Source organism: Sturnus vulgaris, chromosome 8, assembly GCF_052056855.1.
Source record: "Sturnus vulgaris isolate bStuVul1 chromosome 8, bStuVul1.hap1, whole genome shotgun sequence".
Lineage (NCBI taxonomy): Eukaryota > Metazoa > Chordata > Aves > Passeriformes > Sturnidae > Sturnus > Sturnus vulgaris.
In genome coordinates this window covers 12,563,720-12,591,277 of record NC_142250.1, presented here as the reverse complement: position 1 = coordinate 12,591,277, position 27,558 = coordinate 12,563,720, and the positions used below count along the sequence as shown (strand labels likewise).

The 27,558-nt window shown below is 36.6% G+C and overlaps 1 protein-coding gene across 1 annotated transcript in view; it reads left to right on the top strand.

Annotated features, from left to right (window-relative positions):
- The window catches only part of NRG3 (neuregulin 3), a 349,388-nt gene that overhangs the window by 132,572 nt on the left and 189,258 nt on the right, over positions 1-27,558 (top strand). Inside the window, exon 2 of the mRNA XM_014877951.2 lies at positions 9,797-9,926. Within this exon, the coding sequence (XP_014733437.2) occupies positions 9,797-9,926 (130 nt within the window). The remainder of the gene's footprint in view (positions 1-9,796; positions 9,927-27,558) is intronic.

Sequence of the window (27,558 nt, the reverse complement as noted above, 5' to 3'; positions counted from 1 at the left end):
TTTGTAGCATTATATGAAGAGCTGTGTGCATGTTTCCCTTACCTGCCAGTGAGCCATGCTCTAAATCACCTCAGCTATAGGAAGAAAATACATATTAACTTTTAATTTAACGCTAAAATTAAATAATTAAATGCACTGAAATGGGAAATGCAGATTTTGACTAATAATTACATCTCCTGAAACTTGATAATCAAGCACTTAGTTGATAACATGTAAGACCCTATGATACTTCACTCAGGGTGAGTATGGTGACAAGTTATAAAATTAGAACTGTAGAGCACATTGAATGGAGGAGCACTTATGTGCTTCCAAATGCAACTTTACAGCTTTGTGGATTGTGGAGACTGAGGTAAAAAACGGGAGCCAGCAGAATATTGTTTGTAGTGGCAATGGTCCCAAGAGAAATTCCAGAGTGCATTATACTCTGTCTTCATGAAAGTGTCTTTCCTTATAGTCCCAAATTCCATGTCTTCTCTTCCCTTTGCTCCTTGCTTTACCATTTACAAGAGTATGTATACTGGTTTATTGCACTAGGGCTGTGTATTCTTTAATAATAAGCAGCCACCCAAGAAGCTTAAAAATTGAAACTTTTGTGCCAGCGTAATAGTCTCAGTTGCAGGGAGTTTAGCAGAAAAATCTGTTTCACTTAATGGTCGATGACTTAAATTTGTATAATGGATGTTGAACTCATAATTTTGTGTTAGGTCGAAGATCAGAGGGGGATACAACTAAAATGTGCTTTGAATGTGAGTCAAAGGCCAAGGATTAATGAAACAGAAAAAAATAATGTTTACATTATTCTGCGGAATATTGCGGAATATTTGTACAGATGTTCGGATATTAGACGTACCTTTGACATCTCTGGTCAAACTCAGCCCAACTTGGGTTTTGTTGACTCCAGTTGGATTTCTGAAGGTGTAGTAGCCCACCAAGATCCTCATTATCCATCTCTTCCTTGTCACATTTGACTGACTCTTAGCTGTGCTGAAGCAGTGTGTGTGTAAATTAAAAAGCTATATGTGATTTACTTAATTACTGGCATTGGAAAATGAGGGCCAATAAAGCTGAGCAGTTTGTTGTTGTGTGCTGGTAGTAAAGACAAGGGGATTTGCAATGTGTCAACTTCTGACAGTGCCACGTCAGAAACAGATGGAAATTGTTCTCCTTAGCTGAGAAAGAGAATGAGAGAAATCCTGAGGTAATCCATACACAGGACGAGCAGTGCAGAATGAGGGAACTGTTGCAAAGACACTTTACCTTCTCATGCCCATCCACTTTCTGTTCTGGAAGACTGAATTAAAATAAATAAAGTGAAGAAATGAGATTTAAAAAATAAAGCATAATCTAGAATTTATGGGTTTCTTTTGGGAAAGGAAATATGGAGAGTAATGTCAATGTTTCATAGTCTGATTTTGCATGTCCACGCAACAAGAATGTCAGAATTACAAATAAAGTAATGAATAAATTTTAGATTGCGTGCCTTGGAAATATGCAGAAGCTTAGAGTTAAAATAGCTTTTCTTATTTCCCTTGTTTCTAGTCAATGTATTGTTTGACCTATTTCAGTTCCTTGGAGAAAGAGCATCACTGCCAGTCAAACAACCTGCTCATATCTTAAGAATTAATTTTTTTACATTAAAACGTTGTTTCCCCATATAACTAGAAGAATTCTTTAATTCCATTTGGTACCTCTCTCTGAGCCTACAGTACTTGACAGTGACTATAAGAAGTGATTTATTAAATGTTGAAAACACAGTGCTGGGTAGTTCCTGAACAAGTTTAAGGAAATGGTAGATGATCCAGAAGAGCTGTAACCCTTAGAGCACAAATCAGGCTGGGGCAGCACTGTAAGTCACACTGGAGCCAAAGGCTTCTGTTTTCCCTTTGTTACTGCTTACCATGAAAATGTATAAAATCACACAATGCTCTCTTTCCTATACCATCGTGTGGAAAGATGTGCAAATACAGATTGTTACGGGTCTGTAATAGAAAAAGTGTTGTTGCTCAGCAAGGACACTTGCCAGCTACCATTTGTGATGAGACTTTATCAATTCTAGCATTTCTTTCTTTAACAGGAGCTGGCCAAACAAAAGTCCCTGTATGTTCTAAAGAGAAATATTTGCCTTCCAGATCTAAGATTTCTGTCATTCCCTTACTCCCTCTGGTTCTTGCATCTAGACTCCCACTTCCACACAGTATTTCACAGGCAGAGGGAGATGGAAGATAGCTGTGATATAAGAAAAAGATTGGGAGGACTGTTAATGAGGTTTTTAACTACATGTAACAATAATTGTAGCACCACTTTTATACTCATGTTATAGCTGTACTGAATTATTTAGGTAATTTAGTTTTTTGTATTTTCTTCTTGACTTGATTCACTAGATTTCATGTGAGGTGGTTTTTGTTTTTTTAAATTTTTTTGGTTTTTATTTCAGAGTGCTGGTGATTGTGGATATCACAGATGTGTGCTACATCTGTTTTTTTCTAGCATTTTTTAACCTACACAGAATTTTCTGGTTTGGGGTGTCCCTCCTAAGTTTTGCTTGCACCTCTTGAAGTCTGTATTTTATTTTATTTTTTTAAATGGATTTACAGTTCTGCTTTGATGCTCTGAAGTCACTTAATGGTATTTCAGTTTCTCCATCTACTGGAGATTATTTCCTAGAGCTATTTTCACATCCCCAGGAGGGTGCCCCATTTTGGTGCAGTGGTGCCATCCAGTCTCAAGGGCTTTTGGCATCTCCAGAGATGTCAAAGAACAGAGAAACCCCGGTGTGGGCACTGGATCCTCTTCTGGCACAATTTCTGGTGTGCTGCCTTTTCCCTGATTTCCTCTATTAGCTTCTTTCAGATCAATTAATGAGTCCCACTGAAGGATCACTGAATGCATTTGATTGACAAAAGCACTCTGCACCTAGAGAGCCCATCAGAACTCGCATAACTCAATTTCAGAGTAATTCTTCACTTTGAAAGTTAAAACCTTTTAGAGTCTTAGTCACTCCTGTTTCTTTGGCTCCTCGACACAGAACTTCTGGCCCTTTGTGTCTCACAGGGCTCTCTCCTGAGTCATTTCCCATTTGTTCAGCTTTCCCTGGTTCCAGTTTGAGCAGCACAGGAGAATGCAGGCTCTGATGTGCAAATTGCCCATACAGAGATGAGTTTCAGTGGTGTTTAGGGTTCAGTATTTAAGTTCTGACAGGTGTGATCAGATATTACATTTCAAAGTGATACTGGCATTATTTCCTTTTCTGCTTTTGGGTTTGTTGTGACAAAGCATTCAGTGGGCATATTCTTGTACATTCTTTTAAGAACTAATGCTTGATTAGTTTGATTTTTTTTTTTTTTAAAGTCATGAAAGTAAAAGGATAATTTTATATTTCAGAGTTTTGTGCATCAAGTAAATAACACGTGATATTTGGTAATAACGCACTAGTAACTTGAAAATGCTTCCATATGTTTTTCAAGATATGTATTAGTACTTGTGTATAGTGATTAAAAACTGCAAAAACATTTAGAAAATCTGAACAACAAGGTCACACTTAAAGAATTAATTTAGGAGTTGCTGACAAGGGAGCATGTGTGATTTTTGGAGAGATGACTGTCTGTAATATCTTCTGGAAGTGTTCTGTGTTGTCTCTGCAGTTGTGCATGTGGTGCTGTGCTCTGGTGAGATGGGAGAAAAGCAAGCTGTGCTGGTTTGGGCTGAGAGAGAAATGTTTCAGTGATGTGCTGGTTGAATTAATATCACATGAGCTTTCATATGCAATCCTCAGAATGAAATGCACAGGGCAGACACTGGGGCTGTCTCTGATAACAATTCCAGCTTCCCCCCAGGCCTGGCTGGGCAGCCAACACCTGTAAATGACATTTTGATACATTGGCTGTTTTCAGTTTGTTGCTAAATGATACCAATTTGTTCATTTGAGTCTGAAGGATAATAGAAAATCTCCAATGAGTCCCATATCTGTAGCACAACTTTGTTTTATGTCATGATGCAATCAAAGCTTCAGAAGTGTTATTGGATTAAATAAAATTTTCTCTGGCACAAAAAATGGCTAAGGGGTAGCTTCTTGAATAATTGGCATCCAGAACTTTATTGCTTATTTATACAAAATTGCCTCTCTAAATGCAAAAGATTATTTTTCCTATTTTTAATTAGGCTTTTGGTTTTAATAATGTATAAATATATGCAAAAGAGTTCGAGTAAGTTCAGAACAAGAAGCCTGTTATTATTTTAAAAACCTGAAATGTTCTTTATTTGTTGTTGTTAATTCTCATAATTTCTTACTACAATTTTTAGATTTAATTATTCCAGCAGGTCCATGGCTAATGCCAGCTATTGTTCAAGTAGCACTCACAAAGCAAGATATCTGCTTTGTATTAAGAATGGCAATGTGTAGAATGTTTTCTTTGAAAATATCAACAGCTTAAGAAAGAGCTACCATCAGCTAAGGCTAAATCAAAATGAACACTAAATATTTATGTGTGGGAAAAAGGAAAACTATAAAACTTTCAGAAAACTGTGTGAAAGCAATTTTTAACATTTGTTTTCCCTTCTTTCTACCTTAATGAATATGTTCCTGGGACTTGGTATCTTCTTCCCCTGCCCAGGTCTTGTTTGCCAGAGGCAGGAAAGGGACTCTCACATCTGAGAAGGAAGGAGGTTTTTTCCAGTGGGGGCAATCATGGTGGCCAGAGTTCTGACCTCCGTGTTTGTCATTGTCCCTGGCTTGGTGAACATTTGAGTGTAAATCTCCCTCTCATTGTGCATTTTGTTATCAGTATTGTTGCTGTTACTGTTCCCTTTCTTTGGTCCTTGCTGTTTCCAGTAAATCACTTTTACCCTTTTGTGTTTCTAACTGGAGAGGGAATAGGGGAAGCACTAAACTGGGAAAAGCCCTTCCTAAGACATGAGACTTCTAAAAGGACAGGAATAAAAATTTTAGGTTCAATGTTTTTTAAGGTTCAGTAAGTGAATAAACAAAATCAAACTAAACTGATCTGTGAGGTTCATTTTTTGTGCAAGACTCTTTCTAGTTAAGGCTACAACACATAATTCTGAGATACCAGGAGAGAAGCACTAGATAACCCTATAGGAATTTCAAGGAACCCTGCTTATTCTGAATCGTTGTAAATATTTTGCCATTCACTTCACAGAACACAAAATTTACCTCCCTGTGTGCTATTAACTGACTCTTTACACTGCCTTCTTCATAGATAGTAGTGATACAAGAATATATTGTAAAAAATTTAGGCTTCTTGAGAAGGTATTTTTTTTTTATAACTAGAGTTGTATTTTCAGAGGAAATTCTGTTGCTTGTATCTGGCTGACTTTTTTTGCAGTGCATTTAGAAATGGGATCAGGAATTTAAGCATCTTGCTTTTTTGGTACCTCAGTAAGTAATGGTTCTCTGGAAATGATCAATTATAAATGGATAAAAAGATAAAGGAAAAGCCAGTTGGCATGTTGATACTGAATCTGTAAAACTGGTAATACCCAGTGGTAGTCCAAATAGGCAGCATTTTAAAAAGTCTTTTAGTATGTGAGCTCTGGCATTAAAATGAACCCTGTCTTAATATTCCTTGGTGGAAATGCACCAAGGATTTGCCTTACCTGAGTTAATGACTCTGTGGCTGCAGAGTTTGGGTGCCTGTCTGCTAGTGACAAACTTCTACAAAATCCTTTCCATCTCTTGTTCTCCTGGCTCATTTTTCTCCCTACACCAGCTAATGTTGTCTGCCTGGAAAAAAAGTGTTTACAGGGAGAGGGCCATGGAGTGTGGGTATCATTAAAGCTAGCCTAGGAAACTTGCTTTGTTCAAGATGTAACCAGTAAAATCTGTTTCTGGAGCTGGAATGCTGCAGGACAGGTGTGATGGATGGGAATGGCTGCTGCTGCAGTCTGTGCAGAAGCAGCTGCCCTGAATGCTGCTGTTTCCCAGGATATTTTAAATCTTGCATTCTTTCTTTCTCTGCATTTTTCTCTGGCAGTTACAGGTTTATCAATATCAGGGCATAGTATTGAAAACACTGAAAGTGGTAGCCTTGAAGGAGCAAATATCATTTCTAGTAACCATATCATGCCTTGAGGATCACTCAAAAAATCAGCTATAATGAGCCATCCTGTACTGGTATAAATATGATGACATATATTGAGACAAGAATGCAACTTCACTAACACTGTTATAGACTTAAACAAAATAAAATAATATCTGTAAACTTCCTGTTGATTTTTTTCAACAGTCCCAAAGACTGAATTTTTTTAGAAACCAACTCTGTGTTTATAAATAAGAGATCTTGAAGCCTTCCTTTGAAATGTGAATGGAATTCTGATTTGTTTGATTAAACAGTGGTAACTGAAGGTTGGCAATTATATATATCCATTTTGGGAGTATGGGAATCATGGGTAAGCCTTTGCTGATACAGTAAGGCAAGAAAAATAAGAACAAGAGTGCCTAGAATTTTTTTATTCCAACTTAGTTGGAAAGATTCCATCAGAAATCAATATCCACTGCTGCCTTTGCATTAAATACCTGGACACATGACAATTTAAAAAATGAAAAAAATACCTTAAGGAGTATGCACTGAATTCAGGGACATCTGAATGCTTAACAGAAATTCCCCTTTGCTACTTACAAACATTTGGGACTGTTACCACATTCAAAGGCTAAAAATAAATTAAGGAGCTGTATTATTCAATTTTTTGAATGCCTAGGTTTTATTAATTCTTTTAAAAATCATTTAAAAGTCAGACATCTCAATACAATGGTATTTATTTACCAGGCTTCTGAAGCTATGAAGGACAATTCCACGGTGGAAAAGTCAATTCAGCATTTGGTTAGGAGTAAAATAAAACAAAAGAGGATTTAATATTTATTAGATAAAGAGTCAGGAAAACTGTATGGTCTCTACAGCGTTTTCTGTTGTTTTGTACTTAGAACCAGTTTTTAAGTTGTGTTTTTATCAATATTTGATGAAGCTATGGCAGAGTTTGTGAATGCAGCATAAAATAACAGCAGGATTGTAACTTTTATGAAACTGGTGTATGGGATGTGTGAGAAGTGCCCAGCAGCTCCAGGGACATGGAGGATATCCATCAGTGCCACGGCTTTGGAGTGTGGATTTGGTGGATGCCCTTTGTACATCTGAGCTGTGCACAGATCTCTGGGCTGCAGAGAGCAGCTGTGGGAGCTCAAAGTGTCCATGTGCATCAGCCCGATTAGACTTGAACAAATATTCCAAAGCAGAAAAGGCTCTAATTGAAACGTGACTTCTAATTTAACATTCATTTAACAGAAAAAACAAAAGCCAAACACGTTTCTAATTCTTGAGTATTCTTCAACCTTAGGAGTGCAGTCCAAGGCTGCCATAAGGAGCTGCCAGCATCGTTGTTACCTACAACTGTTGTACTTAATTTGAAAGGTGAGGGATAAAACACAAAAGAAAACTTAGAGATTGTGTCCAGGTGGAGAAAATGAAGTATTGCAACTTATGCCTATTTATAAATAAAACACAAGGGTTGATTAACATTAAACAGAGGAGTAATTAAAATAAAGCAGAACAAAACTTCTAAAGAATATATTTAACCTAAAACTTTAAAATGCTGACCTTGGCTAGATGCTCTTGATGTAATTATGGCAGGAGAGGAGTGTGTCCTGCACTTCAGAAGCCGTGCTCAGAGAATTCACTGGGTCACTGCCTCAGCCTGGCTCCCTGGGGTGACATCTCCCTCCTTCTGCTCGTGTCCTTTGGGAACACCTCGATTCCCCTGGTCTGTGCTGCAGCTGCCTTCACAAAGGTGTTTGCACAGATTGTTTCTTCCCAGCAGCCTGACAAATACAGGTGTTCTGTTCCCCAAAGCTGGATCAAGCTGAGTTTCTGCTCAACAGTTTTCCTTAACCTTTTGTGATAATCACGAGTGCTTTCAAATAACATTACCTTCAGTTTTCCATAATTAAAAGGGGTAGAAATATAGCTGATTACTCAGGTTTATAGTTATTTTTTTTGCCTAATCGAATTTTAAATGGTCATTGTAGTGCTCCTGAGTTAAACTGACCTTAAAAAGTAACTGGGCTACCTCTTTTCTATGTGAGGATTTTTTTTTTACATTAAAGATGGTAATTTTTGAAATGTCAACGGTGAGATGCTAGTCACTGTTTGCATCTATAAGCATCTTGCATTGTCTCCAAAATTCAACTTGATACATTTCAGTTTAGGGCTTGCTTGCAATCATTAAAAACATAGGTTCTATTTAGCCTGCATCTTTTTTGTCAGTGCTGCTACTGGGGTCAATGGCATGGCCTTTTGTTCTGAATCTGTAAAAACATTTGAGGAAAGACTGTTAGAGTTTATTCCCAGTTATTTTTTTTCTCTCTCCACTGAAAACACTAAACTACATTTTTCTCTGGAGAGGAAGAACAAAAAACGTTGCATACAAAGAATAGAGTGTGGATTTTCTTACTATTTTCAGATGTGTTTTATTAATCATTTGTCATTTAGTCTGCATATAAAGAAAACTTTTAGAGGTGTTTTATTAAAAGTATACTGAGAATAAAAAAGCTACTTTGACAATTTTTTGGGATTATCTGAATTTTCTTGCAGAACTCTAGTTACAGGTGTCTTATGGTTCAGTATTTTGGTTTTCAGCTTTGATATTAGTTTGGTGGAAATTTACCATGTATTGAGTTATGAGCCAAACCAAGTTAAAGTGTTTGTATAACTTTGAGTTTGCAAGATTCTGTGTTTATTGAGCACTGCTTCATTTATTTGACAGGAGGCAACTTAATATTTTGTGGTAAAGTGTATGATATACAATGAAATGTTCCCTTACTGTTTCAGTATACATTGGGTCCTGCAAAGTGATTAGGAATTTAAACTTTTTGAATTAAGATTGAATATGAAGATTAAACCATGGCTCTGTGGAAATCATAATCTTACTTGAAAATCACACTTCATTAGACAAAACCTTGTCATAGTAAAGAAAATTAAAATATGTGTCAGTCAGGCATCTTCCTCTGAAAATTTCACTTTATTGTTGATTAATCCAACCGGATTGGAAAGGTTAAAGAGATTTATTAGAAGACAGGAATGATAGTTCACCCTGACATACTGTCAGTCTATTCCCAATCTAATTATCTAACTGAATATTCCAAAGGTGCAGCCAACAGTTCTACCTGTAATCAAGCCTCTAACTGTGTTTTAGGGGTGGACTTAATACACCTACAGATGGTCTGTGTGAAATGAAACCATCACTGGTACATTGCTTGTGTTTGAGTTTTAGGTGCTTATTTTGTGAGTGATGCATTAAATTAGCATTGACCTTGGGTGTTTGGCTTTTCCTCCTCTTTCATTGTAGTGAGTTTTATTTATTGTTTGGGGTTTTTTTTAATTTATTTAATTTATATTGTGTTAGGTATTTTTGCTTGGTTTTTATGAAAAAAAATTGTATCTTATTTCAAACCATATTTTGGTGTAGTAATATGAAAATATTGTTCTGGTTAAAGGACACAAAGTAGGTGTCTCTACATTTTAGCAGGGAAACCTTGGACATTGGAAGTGGCTGAGATTATACTCCAGCTTTGCTGCAGCCTGGTTTGGTTTTCTACAGGTGTTTCTTGTGAATCTTTTAAGAAACCTGATTGCAAATAATGCTGCAATCAATGCCCTGTGCTTTCCGTTTCTTTTAGTCCATGTTTGATGGAACTGAGACCAGTACAATGCAATTTATTTAGCACGTACAGTAGGAATATCCAATATTTATCCTGACAGCATTCCTTTCCTTTCCTTTCCCTCCTCAGACACCACGACATACTCCACGGAGCGATCTGAGCACTTTAAGCCATGCAAAGACAAGGACCTTGCATATTGTCTCAACGAAGGGGAATGCTTTGTGATCGAAACCCTGACGGGATCCCACAAACACTGCCGGTAAGTCCTGTGCCAGCCAGTGCCAGGAATCCCCTCTGACTCGGGGAGGGGGCATTAGGAAAAAAAATTAACATTCAGGTGTAGAATGTTGGAAAGCAGTGGAATTTTTTTTCCTCCAATTTGCCTGCATTCCCTCACAGCTGGTGGGCTTCTTACTAGTCTGTGATAGTCATATATTGAAATATGTAAATATAAGTAACAATATTTTGATCTTTCCATGGATAAGAAGAATCTTCAATATTCTATTTTCTAATCATTTAAGGATTAATATTTCGTTCTGTTGGTTTGTTTTTTTACATAAAAAAGTCCTATATTCCCCTACATACCTGAAGCATTCCTTTATTTTGGGTACTCCAACTAGAGTATTTGAAAATAGCTGTATGTACTGTTAATTGAGAGAGAGGAAGGGCTAGTAATCTTAAGAATTAGGGTTTCTCAAGTTTAATTACTGAAAGATAAAATGGACTATGATAGCCAAATCAACCTGCTCTATAGCTGTTGTAAACTTTTATACTCCTGACCTTTTGCTATTATGCAAGGCAATCTTGAATGTGTTGAAAAGACTATCAGAAAAGAAAGCCAGATCACTTTATTTATTTCTTTATTTCTTTATTATTTATCCATAGAGACAGTAAAAAGAAGTGCTATGCAGAAGGAATACTGCAATGTCTTCCTAAAGATGAGGATTTTAACACACATACCCACCAGACCCCCAGTTATTTAAGCAATCTTGTAAAAAGAAGAACAAGTTTTCATTTTGGACTACTTGTTATATAATTTGCTCCTAAGATACTATGTATGGCACTCTGAGACACTCATGCCCAAGTTCTAATCTGAAAATCTAAATATATGGGGAACTCTAACATAAATAATAAAAGTGTTGAGGACAGATTTCCTGAAGGATTTGGGACTTGGGCTGCTAAGTCCCAATAAAAGTAGAAAAAAAGAAGTCACAAAGTCACATGTGCCTGGCTTGAAAAGGAAATTTATGAATTTAAAGATTGATGAAATTCTACTTATCATCAGAAGAATATTTCTGAGATTTTCACTTTTTTATACAATACTGGTGATTTTTCCCATTCAGTCGTGTATGGTTCAATGATCACTCATTTTCTTTCTTTATGTTTTTGTATGGCATGCTTAAATTAAATATTATGATTCATTTATTGTGGAAAATTGGTGTGTTTTTCTACTTCCATCATAATAGTACACAGGGCTGTTTTTTTTTCTCAAAGCAGATGAGATTTTTTGGTCTTTCTTAGAAATGTCATGAGCTGTTAAGGGAATTATACCACTCAATTATTTGTTTTTCATTGTCAGCATATTCAAACTGAACAAAAATGCTATAAAATAGAGAAAAATGGGTGTATATGAGGATTTTTAAATTGGCTGATAAATTTAGTAGCCAATATCTTTAAACAGACTGGTTTTGTAAACTGTGGATTATGTTTTTTAAAATTGCAGGAGGTATCTCTTAGGAGCTGCATTCTTTTTTTGTTGTTGTTAGTTTGTTTCTTTGACTTTCAGGATCTTTCCTACTGTCCTTGCCAAATTCTTATTTGTTTCCTGTGATTCTGGGAGTGCAGCCTGACTAATGGTTAGAAGTTTTCCACCCAAGCTTTCCCATTTAACTCCCCAAGCCGGAATGTTGACGTTTCATTCTTTATAGCAGAGTGAAATTTTTTCATCACCTTCCTTGTGTTTTCCTTCCATAGGAAAGCACAAGTATCTCTGGAGTCTCTTGGCTCCCATGTGTTTGAGGTTTTTGTTGCTTGTACAAGTTTCAGGCACTGGCACATTCTCTGGCAATTAAACATCTTTTTTTATGGTGGGTACTTTGAGTGGTGCGACACCAAAGGACCTATATAAGGAAACCATTTTCCTATTGCAAAAGAAGACACATTTCTAAATTTAAAGGGCGATTAGTTGTAATACTTTTAGTTTTGTAAGGACCTTCAACACTGCAAGCAGCAACCTGAATCACTTTTATACTGATATATTTGTCGTTTATGGAAAGAAACCTTTAAATTTGACCCTTAAATGCTGTATTTCTACCTTTGCAGACTGAGTGTGTCTTTGTCAGGGTCAGTGCTGTAATGAGTGGGATGCAGGTATTTTTCTGTCTGTAGCCTGTAACAGTGCTCAGAAATAACAGCCAGAATGTACACATATAGAAAAATACAACACTGATACACTGTAATTGTCCTCTAACTCATAAAAAAACCCCATTTTTTACTAAGGTTATGGAATTCCCATTGCGATCCAAAAGAATAATTTGAATACAGAATTATGAACACTTAAAATGGTACTTTGTTCTTAGAATCAGGCTGCATTGTACATTCTCACTGTGAGAGTGATTTTGCATCTGTTCTGGGAGCAGAGCGCCAATTTACTGAAATGGGAACTTGCCATGTGGAACAGCTGCAGACACAGGACCTTGAATGAGCAAAAAACTTTTCTCCCACTTGGTCAGGTTTGAAGGATATTAGTAGAGGATATTCTTAGGGAGTTGTGCAGTTGTTTTTGTTGTGTGTGCATGTCTAAGAATAAATCTGCTGATTATAAAGGGACAAAAAGAGAGATTTGGTAGCAATTAATAAATATTTGAGTTACACCTTGGACCTGTTCTGTATCCTCATGACCCAACTGGGCAATACCAGCAGGTTCAACTGGCAGCTCAAGCACGGTTCAGAGTTGATGAACTCCATTGTGCTCTTGTTGGGAAGTTGATTTGTGTCCCTCTTCTGCCTCCAGCTGTCAGTGGTGACATTGGCACCGGGATGCTCAAGAGCTCCAGCTCTGGCTCATTCCTGTTTTGTGGGATTCCTGCCCTGCCTGCTTTGAACCCATAACTGTGGGGACCCTTGGCCAAGTGGCTCTGTGGCAGGAGATCACTGGGAACATAGGAAGTGAGGAGGTCAGAAGGAGCCCTAATAATGGATCTTCCATTCTTATTCACCAACAGAGGAGTGTCCCAAAGTCACAGGATTTTAGTTTTAAAAAAAATATGTATTTTTATTCTAAATTTAATTCAAATTCTGTAACTCAATTTTTTTTCCCAAACTTCTACATTTTACTCACTCCCTCTTGGTGAAAAATTGCCTGGGCTGTAAACTGGCAAGAGTTCTCCCGCGTGGTTACGTAACAAACAAGATCCACTGGATGTATTGTGCTATTTTAAAGCTGTGACTTCAGGGTTTATTTTTGTGAATGGTTTAACATGAGCTTCTTTTAAGGATAGGGTAGGTCATCGGTAGGGAAACTTCATATTTAGCTTCTCCATATGCTTAAATTTTTTCAATGTTGGCACCTTGAGAATTTAAGCTGAATGGTGAGGGTGCCTTAATTTGTAATTGACACAAAACAAATCAAGTACAAAGTCAACTCTGACACATCAGTGTTTAATGGGGTATTATGTAATCCAGACTTTAAAAAGACCTCTTTGAGTTTTCTTTGTACAATATTATTTAAAATATCCCATCTCAAGTCATTCTGGGGCTTTTTGAGTTTGGCTTGTGGTTTTGGGGATTTTTTTGTGACTCTTTCTACATTATTTTTTTCCTTTTTAGGCCCTGCATTTTCTTTAGATAACCCATTTAGGACTGGAAAACACTGGTTGAGTGAGTGGCTAAAACTTTAGAGGGGAGAAGAGGACTGTACTTTTAAATTTCTTCTCTGGAAGAAGTCTTTCAGACTATTGTGTATGCACAGGAAGTTTCGGCATTGATGATGAACTTTGCACTCTTTATAGATTTTAGTATGTTGGATGAGATACTGCTTTCATCCTGTCTTCCTGTCCTTCATCTCTCCTTCAAGTAACAGAAAGCCTGAATAAGTTTTCTAACAATGGAGAATGAAAGAATAGACTCACCAATGTACAGTAAATGAAATATAATTTCCAATTGACCAAATTACAGCAGGTACTTTAGCAAATTCAGCATCTGAAGGGTGCTACTGTGGTTAGGATCCCAGAGTTTTCAGATTTCATTGGACAGTCTGTTTTTGCATGCATACATGCTGTTCTGGTGAATTCTGAGCTTGGTGATCTTGCTCACATTTATGCATGAATTTTCCATTTTTACATTTAGTTGATTAAAAAATTATACCAGCATTTCTCATCTTTGTTTAAAATCTGTCATGAGAGCAGAAGGATTGAATCCCCATTTAATGAAAATCTAGTTTGGATAAATGTTTACATACTGTCAGATTTTATTGTGAGTCTTCTGCATAATAGTAACTGTAATCCAGGCATAGCCCTTGCTGTCAGTAAAAGCAGGAGAAAGGGATCAAACAGATGGGACTTTAGAACAGTTCTGAGCGTGGCATATGATATGTGCACTTAACCATAAGTTAAAAATCTAAAAAGCTAAGAATGTAATTTCCCTGATTTAGTTACATGGCTTGTTTTTCCAGGCTTTGGCAGTCTGACCTAGGTGTTTTAAAATACCAGCTACTCCATTTTGTGCGTTCCCCCATCTTGTATTATGCTGACACTTTTCCAGAATGCAAGCCCAGGAAATTATTTGCTATTGAATACATTAAAAAATCTCACTCATGTCATAATATTCCAAGCATAGTTTAATCAAAATAATCCACTGTATTAAGAGGACAATGTAGCATAACAGCTACAAACTTTTAAAGGAGGAAGAAGGCTGTGCTTGGAATTTGGGGTATTTTCCATGTCAAGGGCAATGAACAGAGCTCCTGTTGTGAAAATTACTGTCTTAGGAGCACTGCTGTAGCATATAGCTAGATTATATTTGTGTAATTGCATGCACCATTTTCTATAATGCCTCTGCCTTTATGTTTTCTTTGGAAGGCCTGAAGTGAAGCTGAAATGCAAAGTTAGGTATCTATAAGCTGTTGTTAAACAACATAGATGGCCCATTGTGTTATTACACCTGTTTCTTCAGCAGTGCTCTCACAGGCTGTGGTTGCTTTCAGCACTGTGATTGTTTCTTTAACTCAAATGGAATGGCTGGTGTGCCTAAAGGGTTGTGCCTGGTTCATCCTTTTCAAAACTCAGCCTGTAAGAAGGCAGGAAAGTTGGAATTCTGGCCAAGGAGTCTGTACAGGGAGTGCACATTCCCAGGGTAGCATCAGCCTGCCCATGTTCATTTACTCCAGGTAGAACTTGTAATAAATAAATAAATAAATTTAAACCTTTACTGCCTTAAGTAGCACTGATATTGTTTACAATGTGATTACTTCTGTCTTTATTTATTGGAAACCATCATGATTTTCTTTTATAATTTTAGATATTTCTTCACAAAACAAGGAAATAAAAAATCCCCAAACAAAGACCAAACCAGAAAACACTCCCTAAACCCAGAGCATTTCTGTGAGTTCTCTTTCAAGCTCCTGCCCCTTGAAATAACAGGAAGAGCTTGCATGGCTTTGTTGTCACAAACCTGGTTTCTTGTTTTAAACCTTTTTAGACATGAACTGTGAAGAAAAAATGTTCATAAACCTCAAGGTGAAATGGTGTAAAGTCCAAGATACCTGTAGGACTCTTATTTGTTACCTAGGTATCCTAACTCTTTTCATATTATGCAGTCTAACATAATTTTTATCACTTGGTCTGAATTTTTTTGCAATCACCATGTAAGCCTTGAGTTCTTTTAACTGGATGCAGTTAATTAGAATAAAAACTAAATTAACTGGTCCAAATACCAAATTTCACCTATATAAAATCAGTACTTTTTCAGTTATCCCTATTCTTTTTCTAACAGTCCTCTGAAATTAAGCCCCTTCAAGTCTGATATTATGGTACAAGAATTCAATAAATAACAAACAGGTTTTTAAATGTAAATTGAGTCTTTTAACATCCTTCCCAGATGCAATAGTGCAGGAGCACATTATATGATATTCACATGAAACACAAGAACATCTGATTCATGCTTTCAGAATTTAACATTCAGAAGATAGAAGCTCTTGAGAAATCTTCTTGTCAAAGTGCTTTAATTATTGATTAATTTTGACAGTATCAACACTCCATTTTACAGTGGTTTTTATTTACAGATTTTCCCCTAGATTATTGCCTGCAACTTGTGCTGTAACTTCTATGGTAGAAAATACTTTCAGCTTGAAGAATACATGCACCAATTTAAAAGTTGTGTGAAATCCAGTTATTTTCAAATATCTGCAAAAATAAGGGTTTTAATGCAGCAGTGGAACAGTTTTCATATCAAATGTCCTGACAGATATTCTCCTTGCTGCATTTACAGAAGTCCACCCTTCACATATTTAAGTTCTTGATTTTAATTAAACCAGTGTTTATTATGGTTGTTGCTGTTCACATGGTATCATTCCTTCAAGCAGCTCTTGAAGGTCACCAGAAGGTCACTGGCAAAGCATCTATTATCTGTTTATACCTCTAAAACCTCTTCTGAAAGCAGTTTTATGTTACTTTCATTCTTTGGGGAAGGATAAATTAATTTAGCAGTAAAAAGAAATACAGAATAAAAGAAAGCTTTGTATTTAATGATGGTTTTAAGTTTCTATAGCCTGTATTCATAGTATTTCAGGTTTTATTTGCTTTCTGCTGAGCACCTTAGGCTATGTTTTCTAATGCTTTTCCTTTGGAAAAAAATGATTACTAACTAGTGGGATTTCCTGGCTCCGTTTCTGTCTTTTGAAGTCATGAAATTTATGCACCTGCTTAAGGTTATGGTGAAGATGCATTTTTCCAGTGGGAACAATAAGGTAAAAGTCATAATACTGTACAGATAAAATGCATGCCCAGATAATTCAATTACACTCCAATTTAACAATTCACCTGTGATTCATTCAGTTTAAGCAAATATGCATGAAAGCAACACAAAAATCTTAGTTCCATTTTGTCTTGTTTGAAATGCTTATTCAAATTAATATTTGTGAAAGAGTTTGAGGAAATACAGGAGAAATTGTGTAGATGTGCATACAAAGTTAATGTTGATGCTTAAGAAAATGAGGGTGTTTTAAACCTGTGTCAGCATGCAGTACTGAAAAAAACATGGAATTAATTTATCTCCTAGAATACTATGGACTAATGTAAATCCAATTTCAGTTAATGTAAAGTATGGGAAAACATAGTTACAGGCTTAGCACATCCCCCTGCTTACATTTTATTTTTTTTAAAGCCGCATATCTGTAGTTCAGAGATAATAGCATCAAATTAAGCAGCATGAATTCTTTCATTTATTTATGTACAGAGTTACTTCCCAAAGATAAGAGATAGGTATCCTTTTTTAGAGCACTCAGTAATGTGAGTGAAACAAAAATATTTCTGGAAGCTTTAAGTAAACTGTCATCTCTTCCTGGATTTCTGGAAGAGAAAGAGGCTAAATTCAGCTCCCTTTAGATTTGGCAAGATCCCTTCAGCTGGTTGAATCGAGTTGGGCTATAACCTGGAATTTCAGTAGAGACAAGTGAGAAGAGTAGTTGCCAGCTCAGCAGCTGAGATGGTTTTTTCTTGAGGATCCTAATAAAGCTTGGATTTCTTCATTTGCCATTAAGTGGGAGACCAGGAACCAGTGCTGGGCTAACACTTATTCCCATGTCTCAATATCAAGAATACTTAAATCTGGTGGAATCTTTCAGTTTTATCACCACCTTTTCTTGTGCCTACACATGTGTCTGAAGCTGTATCTTGCCATCATAGTTTAGCAAGGCATTCTATTCTATACAAAATACAAATGTGTATTAAGAAAGTTGATCAGTTAATAGGATATATTGCCTTTAATGTGCCTCCTGTTTCCTGATTCTAAAGGAAAGCAATGCTGTGACACATACAGAAAGCTGTTGCTCAGTACATTTTGTCTGAAACTAAATACAAGATGAAGAGGTATATCCTGAAAGTTTGAAAACCACAAATTGGTGAAGTCCTTCCACTGCAAAGGAATGTTCTGTCAAATTTTAAGAATTGTTTTGTTTTCCCCTCCTTATTTTCCAAGACCCCAGTGGAAAAAAGTTGTGGTTTTTATAGTACACAAAAAAAAATTGTAGAAAAAGAAACCATACCTTAAAATGTATGGATGCAAATTACTGATGGCATATATTGCATCTGTCTTGAAGCTAGCATATGCAAATATTCTGTCATCAAACTCTGCTTTTAAATTAACTTGGAAATGAATTAGGTTTGTTGTTGTTCTTGCCTCCCTTAGGCAAGAAGGAATTTGTGAAGTGTATAATGCAGACATCTGAAATCTCTCATTTAAATTCTCATCCTGCCAGTGTCTTAAGTACACTGAAAGCAATAGCATTTCCAATCTAATCCTATCTGCAGACATTCTCCCAGAAGATCTGGAAAAAAAATACTCGCTAGAAGAAGAAATAAGCTCTGGACAATTGAGTCCTTTAAATAGAAATATATGCCAACTATATCAAAATGCTAAACACCACAACTTTAATCCACCAGCACTCTAGATCCATCTAAATGAGAAGAACAGACAAAACAAACCACCTGCTTCCTCTATCCTTTACTGCTAAGAAAGCCCTTCCTGCTATCTCAAATAGGAAGAGGGGAAGCGAGGCAAAAATGTGTGGATCCTGTAATGTCATGTAAAGTGGGGCATCTGAGATTAGACAGGCAGGTAAACTTTGTGTGTGAGTTGGATTGAATAGATCAATATTCTGGTTCTTATCCTGCACCCGTTAACGTAGTGTTTGAATTTTAAACTTACTCCTTGAAGTTATTCCAGTGCAGAGGGGTGAACTCTTTAGGCAGCCTGCCAACTGTGTATCATAAGAAGCAGATTTAGATAAAGTCTCTTCAGAGATAATGCCAGGAGCTTTTCATGAAACGCCTTTTGGGCTGGGTTTGTGCCTCATCAGCCACTTTGTTAGGTAGAGAACTGCAGTTTTCACCAGAACTGTGCTGTAGAAGAGCCTTAGGGTAATATCTGCACTCTCACTTGGGTCAGCACACAAATCTGAGGTCCAACTCCAAGTGCTTCAGATAGTTAGTTATAATATCCCAATAATGCCTTATTAATTAATTAAATGCAAAGGATATTTGACAGCAGGTTAGCTGTGAAACTGCTTCTGGAATGAAAGCATCTGCTGTAAAGCTATATACATTTATAAACATTGCATCAGGTGCTGCGTATTTCTTAGAAAACAGCAGTACTTGGTCTTTTGGTGAGTGTATACAATCTTTGCAGCAAGTATTTTGTCTGAACATTTCCTGTTTTATGATGCTTTATCCTGACTTCATGAGGCAAATTTATTTTATTTTTTAAAAGCATCTTACAAAAACCATCTGGAAACTAATACTTTTTTGCTTGCTAATTTTTTATTATAAGTTTATTGAAGATGGAGGAAAAAACATTTAGAAACGAAATAAAGCCTCAATTTGATCTTACTGGTCTCAGGAAGATTCTCACAGGCCACAAAATTACATGGGTTTTTTGGGGTTGTTTTGTTTTTGTTTTGGCTATTTTGAGAAGTAAAAACTAGAATAATAAATAAAATATCTGGAGTGACAGGGGGCTGAAGTTGGTGGGATCACTCTGAAGACTCTTTGAGGTTGCAGAATGGAACTTTATGTGGCAGCTGCACTTGAGTCAGGCTGCCCTTACATTCTGCCCCTCCTCTTTGTGTCCATTTCTTTTTGTTTCTATTTTTGTCTTCCCTCTAATACTGTTCAGGTAATAGTGAGGTTCTGACTTTTGGGGTCCAATCCCATCAGAAATCAGAAGGAGAGCAGTGTATATAAAGTCCTCCTATGATGGCTGTCCTGGATAGGGCATTCCCAATGGATTGCCTTCTGGAGGAGTTTTCAACTTTCTGCTTAAATTTCTCACTGTGACTGGACCTCCCAGGAGAGTTTGTGACGATGACCAAATCCTACAAATTCAGATGCTAATCTTATTAGGGAAATACTAGGAAAAGCCTGAAACGGACTTTCACCCCCCACTCCTACAACAGGCAAAGTTTATTTCAAACATCATCTTAATAAGTTCATAAGGTGGGTAACATACCAATATATACCAATATAAGGCTGAGGTTAGGGCAGCAGGGTGACTGTGTGCTGATTGCCTTTGAGGACTCTGGAGGAAAAGATGGAGAATGAGAACTTTGAGTTCGTATAGACAGAACATGGGAAAATAAAATCACAATTGATGGATTAATAAGCCATTAAGCAACAATTAAATAAGACCAATTGCTTAAATATAGAGACTTATCCATTGAACACCATCAAAGTCTTTGTGGAATGAGGAAAATTACATGGAAGGGAATGCTGTTCATAAATCTGTGGTGCTACTTCCATGCTAAATTGCTGCTGTTTCCATGTGACTTGCTAACTCAAAACCAGTGCAGAAGTCATTGGGACTTCATGTTGCTGCATTGTCCGGGGTCTGCATCATTTTTCTGTCTTAGAACAATGGTCATTTTGTTTTGTAAAGCATCCAGCATGTTACAAAAGCTAGCAGCTCTGTGCACTACAGCAGTTCCTGTTAGGGAGCAGCAGCAGAAGCTGATGTTGTAGCTGCTCTGGCAGTGCCATGTGAGACACTGATCATGTGTGATACAGAAAGGCTTTGCCAAAATGGACTCAAAAAGCAGAACATGATTTCCATCTTGCAATATTGCTTCAAGTCATAAACGAGACTGTCAAAAAGGACTGTACTACTTTTGTTTTTCTCTGTTACTTTGATCATTTGGGTCACTCTGTTTGGGAAAGAGCTCTTTTTCTCGTGGGTATCTATAGAGATGATAAGTTAATACTACTGGGTTTGTTATTTGTTTTTAGGAGTGGGGCTGAGGGTTTGCATCTTTACATTGGAACTTTAAAATGGTCCTGGAACCAGGAGTTTCTAACTTAGTGAAACAAATTTCTGTTTCATGAATATGAGAACATGAATTTGCTGAAATTCAGGAAGGAAATAGCAGCAATAACTAAAATTTGATTTTTTTTAAATTTTTTTTAATTTTTTTTAAATATACAGCTAAAATAAAAACATCCCAAAGCAAGAAGCAAAGATGCTCTCTTTTGGAAAGAGCTAGCAAGTTCTCTTAGCAGTAGTTTTAAAATTCTCACTCTTGTAAATCCCTGAGCACTCTGTGTTTGAATAATAATGATTTACAGCAGTGGAAATGTTTGGTACACTGCACTAAAGGTTTTTATATCTATCTCATTTTTGCAAGTAGTGCACAGTAGAATATTTCCTAATAGAAGAAAATAGACAAGATAGTGGCAATATATGCAACATGTTAGGAAAAAAATAGACAGTATGAATTTTAAATAAAGAACAAAGTTAATTCATTATGCATGATGGATAACTATAATATTTGCCATGATGACATTTCTAGTAAATCTTCTTATTTGCTGAATCAAGATGATTGTGCTCTTGTCCAGAGTGCCTTGCTTTCTTTGTGTAGTTTGATTTGCTCATGATGTAAATAGAAATCAGAAAACAAGATGCTGCATATTTACAGAACTGAAATTAATTTTTTATTTAAAAAAATATTGTTACAGAATTATCCCAAATGTTGTGTTTTATTAGGTTAGATAGAAGGAAGGCACTACTGTGTCTGTAGCTGCATCTGGTAATTTTTTCATGGTTTTCAAAGATAAATTTCTCTGCTCTGGATTTTGTCTTTCCACAGTTATTTTCAATAATCTGTAATCACACCACACATTTGATGAAACCACACAGATCTGTCTCAGTCATCCCAAGTGCATTCATTCTGTTTAAATGTTCATTTTGGCTTGCTTGTCTGGCATTTTGTCATAGATGTCTAGCAGTAATCTGAGGCTCAACACAGCATAAACAGAGTTGCTCTTAATCTTTTAATTATTTGTTCAGTTAAATCCCTTTCTGAACTAGATCCTGGCAGTGTATCCTTAGAGCCATAGTGTCCTCAGGATCTTACTGGGAAAGTGATCAGTGTAACCCAGTTTCACCCCAAATATTCTCATCCTGAGTTCCTGGTGCATAGCAGGGAACAGTGTTCTACTCCTCTCTTGGTGAAGACTTTTGTCGGACAAAAGTATTTTCTCCAGCAGAGAAAATGAAACAAGATTTCCACCCCTGCCCCTCTGTCAAACAAAGTGCTTTTTCCTGTGTGAGCTCGAAGCTGTGAGTGGCACCAAAGCTGTGTTCCCCCAGTTATCTCCTCATCATTTCCTGTCAGGCTAACAGGATGTCCCAGCATGAGAAAGCTGACATTAAAAATATCACAATCTTAGGTGGGCGTTATATTGTTTAATCGTTTGCTGAGCTCCATAATTATGAAATGATGCTGGAGATTAGCTGCTGATCTTTGTCCTGCATATCAAAAATGTTTAGGCTCTCTGAAAAAACAGTTGCAAAACCAATAACTGAAAATAAAATAAGTGGAGACAGTGTAGCTCTAAAGAATAAACCAGTATCTATATTTGTTTAAAATAGCAAAGCTAGATATATATAGATGTAAATGTAGATAAACACATGTGTACATTTATCTCTCTCTACATATATGTATATATAGATATACACATAGGTATGCATTTATATCTGTGTATGAAAAGGGTCAATCTCCTCTATTCCACGATAACTAGCAAATGACAGACTTGCAGAAGTAACAAATTGGAAAAATCGTTGTTACTTAGCAAGGAGGTAAATTATGTACAGGACCTACATTTTAAATGCACACACAGGTCTCTTCAGAGTGTCAGATCCTTATGTAGAAAGGATTTTGTTATGGTGGTATAACCAGAAGCTAGAAAACCTTGCATTTTTTTCTGGAAACTTTGAGGGTTTGTTTTGGGTTTTTTTCTGTGAACACTTTTTTTGTCCCCTTTCTGTAATTAAAATGCCTTGCAAATTTGTTGCTCCGTGGAGAGTTACTGAAAGGCCCCAATAGTTCAAAAGCATTTCAGGGGAAAGCAGGAATGGATAAAATTAACTGTGATCAAATGGGGATGATTCAGGGTCTTCTCTGAAATTTTATCTTGTTACCACTATAATGTATTTTTTCTTAGGGATTAGGTGGTGTAACCTGAAAAGGATTATCGTGGTAATTCTGGGACACAGTTTTTAGGTGTAGAGAGAACTGCAGCATTACATGACAGAATGAGCTTGCATCACTGGGAAGAAAGCATGGATTCATGCCTAATGAATCACTGTTCACCAAAGGATCAGAGTTACATAATTATGTGGTGGAAAAGCAAAGCTACAATCTCAGCCTTTTAGTACTTGCAAATGTTTGCAGAGTAGCCAGGAAGAAGGCTTAGTGTCTGTAAGTGGGCAAAATTCCAGATAAGCTTTTCTGCTATTGCTGGCCTTGAAATGCAGCTATTCCCTATAGTTAAAATCAGCAAGATGTAGAACCCATCAGTTGTTTTCACCAACTTAATCTGTTGACGTTTCTGAAAACAGGCAAGTTATATGTGAAAAATAAACTTTTTTCCCCTTTGTAAATAAAATGTAAAATGTGGCCTTTATAGACTGAGTGTTGTACAAGCTAGAGCTGTTAAAGAGCTGACTTGAGTGGGTTCTCAATTAGAAGCTTGCATTATAATTTACCATTGTAGTTTTTGTATTAATTACTGACACATGTAAGCTTTTGCAAGTGTCTTTAGTGCTTTATTAGTGTTTTGTGGGGAATAAGGAGATTGAAATATTTTTCTTTAGAATCATCCTTAGAGCATAGATGTTAGTTTTCATTATATTTCTGTTGCACAAAAATGTCAATAAATATCTTTATTATCATCCAAAAAGCCTAGATATGCAAGTGCTATTCTCCTTTCAATTTATGCTCAGCTGGAACAATGGGGAGGTCTAATAGTCATATGAAAAATTTACAATTATGAGTCCTAAAATCATTAGGCAGTTTGTACGTAGCTAATAGAGACTGTGTTATGCTTTATAATAATTAGGTACTTGATTGTATTTCTTTTTAAAATGTGCACAAGTGTAAAAATGGAAGTATATCCATTTTCTTATGAGTTTCTGGAGCTGACACTGTGCTGTGTTCCATTGTGCTGGAGAATTCTTGAACTTTTATTAAAATCCAGAGCCATTCCTGGGATATCTGTTAGAAGAATTTGTGATGTGTATTAAATCTCACTGTTTTGCTTCCTTCTTTTTAGCAGTGACTTAATCCTGAACTTTTCAGGAATAGTCATCTGCTCCTGAAATAGGCAACAGCTTTTAACCTCTAATGATTATTGATCAGATGACATTTATACTTTCTCTCTGTCCTCATTGAATGCAGAGTCAAAGTTCATTCGAAACAGTTGTTTTGCCTTTTTGCCTGTCTTGGTATTTAGACTGCAGTAGATCTGAGACTTCAAACCTCTTCTGGTAGAAGTTTGCACTTGCTGTGGGGACATCTTGATCTCAAGGAATTTGTAGATCAAGAAAACACTGTCACAGTCAGAGATTTCTATGCACTTCAACCTATCCTTGACTTCTCTGTGTGCTTAGAATGTCTTTATGCCATAACAACTTCATCACAAAATAGAATGTTTTGTATTATTACCTCTCAAACACACAACTCCAGTGACTTCGTAAAGTGGCTTTATTATCAGCACAATAGTTAAAAACTGGTGATTGAAGCACATTTCAGTTTTGTCTCATGGACAAAATTAGGAGTCATCCAATATCTTTTTCGATAGCCAAGCTTATTATCTGCAGTTTGACCTGACAGATCCTTATGAGGTAGGTCTTTGTCTCGTGGTGAGCTGGCTGTTGATCTTTAAGGGCTGGTGGGTGTGCAGCTCTGCTGGGGGAGCTGTGTGGTCTCTGCTGTCACACCAGGTGGAATGCACGTGCTGCACTGCAGGTTGCTGCAATGATTGCAGTTTCCTCTGATGTGACATTAATCCGAGCCTGATCAGCGTCTTAAATACTATCTAATCACAGCAGTAGCTAAATAAATAATGAGAAGTGGCTTTTAATGGAATAGATTCTATATGTATATGTATCACTCACTGAAATTTTGCCTACAGTCTTATCTTAGACACTAATATTTTGGGAGCTACAGTCTTGTAGCCTGTTCCCACTTACCTGCTAGTTTCCTTTCCCTAGTCTCATAAACCAATCTGTCAAACCAGCAAGGTCAGATGTAAGTCTTTGTGACTGAAGACTGCATTGTCCCTTGACTTTCAATTTTAAAGATACTTCTGTTTACAGGTATTACCTTCTTTTACCTCCTGCTGGAACTGAATCCTTTGTGATTGCCATTTCGTTGTCTTAGATACCATCAAGCAAAAAAATGCATCCTTTATGCATATAAACAAGCACCAAATCAATTTTCTGCTTTTGCACTTGTCTCTCTCAGGGTCTGGTCTTAAGAACAAACAAATGAGAACAGGGAAATGGTGTACTTATGGCTTCTTTTAAGCCTGAGGGGTTTTTTGTCAGGTTTTTTTAACCAGTGAATGGATTGCACACCAGTGCTGGTTAGTCCTGGGTCAGTAGTGCTGAGAACATCCTCAGACTTGTATTCCATCTAGCCCCACTTGGATTTGCTATACCAGGAGCATGAGTACTTTGTTCAGCTCAAGCACCAGGATTCCACATTCCCAGATCCTCTGTGTGGAATGTTTTACCTGACACGTGGTGGTGTGATGCAGTAATGAGGGTGAAATTCTGCAGCCATGAACAGATCTAACAGTAACTACTGAATGTTGGTGCCTATTATAAAACCAGGCACATAAACCAGTACAACCCAATATTTATGAAATGCTTGCTTTCTGCTGCTGTCAACACTTACTAATTACTATTGCAACTATTCATTACTTGCAAATGGGCTTTTTGGGTTTTATTGTAATTAAACCAAGATAATAGCTCCTGTGACAACTCATGATGAATTAGTGAACTTATCTCCTCACCTATTTCTCTTCTCTTTTAATTTAAGATATTGCATATGATTCTGTGTTTTAACCTGGATTTGTAACTGCAAAGGAATTTCAAAGTACTGCCCTTGATTTTTACACAAATGCACAATTCCACATCAGTGTGCAAAGTCTTTAGTTTAGATGTCATTTCAGCAATAGAACACTTATTTGAAATAACAATTATAACTATGACCCGTAAAATATTGGCTAAAGCCAGTGACTGAAAGCATGAAGTGAAGAATGTATATAGAACAGAAAACTGTAAATGATGTTATGTAAACACATAATAGATATTAATTATTTAAAATATAGCAAAATATATTAGTCTTAAATTTAACTATGATATTGACTTTCTTCAAAGTTCATAGAGAGAGCAGCTGACTGACACATTCTATACAAAATTCAAATCCACATCATGTACAAGAGCAATTGTTAATGTAAAAGCAGGTAGCATTTTTATTTAGTCATTTGACTAGGGAGAAGCTTGCTGCATACAGGACAGAGATTCCTGCAGAGCTGCAAAGGGCCATCCCTTGGAAAATGCATTTTGAGGATGTTCTTTGGACTCTTATCTTTTTTAGACTCACATAAATGAAGTCTTGAGATACCTCTTTGTTGATATGCCCTCCTGAAAAAACACAATTACTGCTGTTAAAACAGAAAATACTATCTGAGCAGCAATCCTATAATCTCAGTTCATGTTTCAAAATGGATAAGGAAAGTAAGTTTATCATCAAGAATGAGGAGCCAAAACACTCATTCAGCACATTTGTCTGTATTATGTGCCCTGATCTCTTGAGCCCATCAGAAAAATTTCACTGGAGTAATCACATTATTAATGATCCCATAGGATAAATGATATTTGTTAAAATTTTTAAAAGTCCAGGAGTTGACAAACTGCAACAAAGACAAAAATAATCAAGGATGTTCTTTTTCTTGATCTGGTGTTAAATTTTTATGGTACTTAAAAGCTTGCAAAGATTGGCTGCTGTATTTTGAGATTCAGAACTTGGATACAATACATAGCAATAAGTTTCTGCTGGTTTAGCATTTATGTAGATAGCATAAAGAAACAATACATTATAAACAATCAACAGCCAATGAAAACCAATATATTTAAATATATTGCATGTAACAGCATTTCCCTTTCCTGAAGTGCATATGTGTAGCAGCAACAAGATCTCATATGTTGGATAAAACTTCATCCAATAGCTCTATATCCATCCAAAACGATCCAATTACTCTTTTTTATCACACTTTCTCTCTCCAGAGTTCCTTATGTGAAAAGTAATTCCTAAATTTCAGACTCCAAACACTAGAGTGAAGTGACATAATTTCAGTAATTACTGAATGCCTTTACATGAAGAAAGGTTAAGTTTTCCCAGTGGTTCAGTTTCTGCATATGGCAAATGTTTTAATATTATACTTTTTCTTAGCAATAGGAAAAATGCTAAAAACCAGATCCTGTGAAAGACTGGTGGCACAGGGCAGTGTCTGTGAGCATTTGTGTGTGACACAGCTGCTTTCTGAGCACAGGGGCTCCGAGCAGCTCCTCTTCAGTTCACCCAAATCCAGCACGTTTGGGCTCAGGTCAGCCTCCCACCAACAATTCCGTGTGCTCACTCCACACGTGCTATTGGCTATTTTTACACTCGTGCTTTTATTTTCCTAGGTGGTTTTGTCCAAGAGGATGGGCCTCTGTGCTATTGAAAAGATAATAATTTAATCTTGGTCCTGTGAGTCCAAAATCAGTACATGCTCAGAAGAATCAAAGCGCTGTCAATATCAGGCTATCACAGTGTATTTTTGGAAGATTTTTCA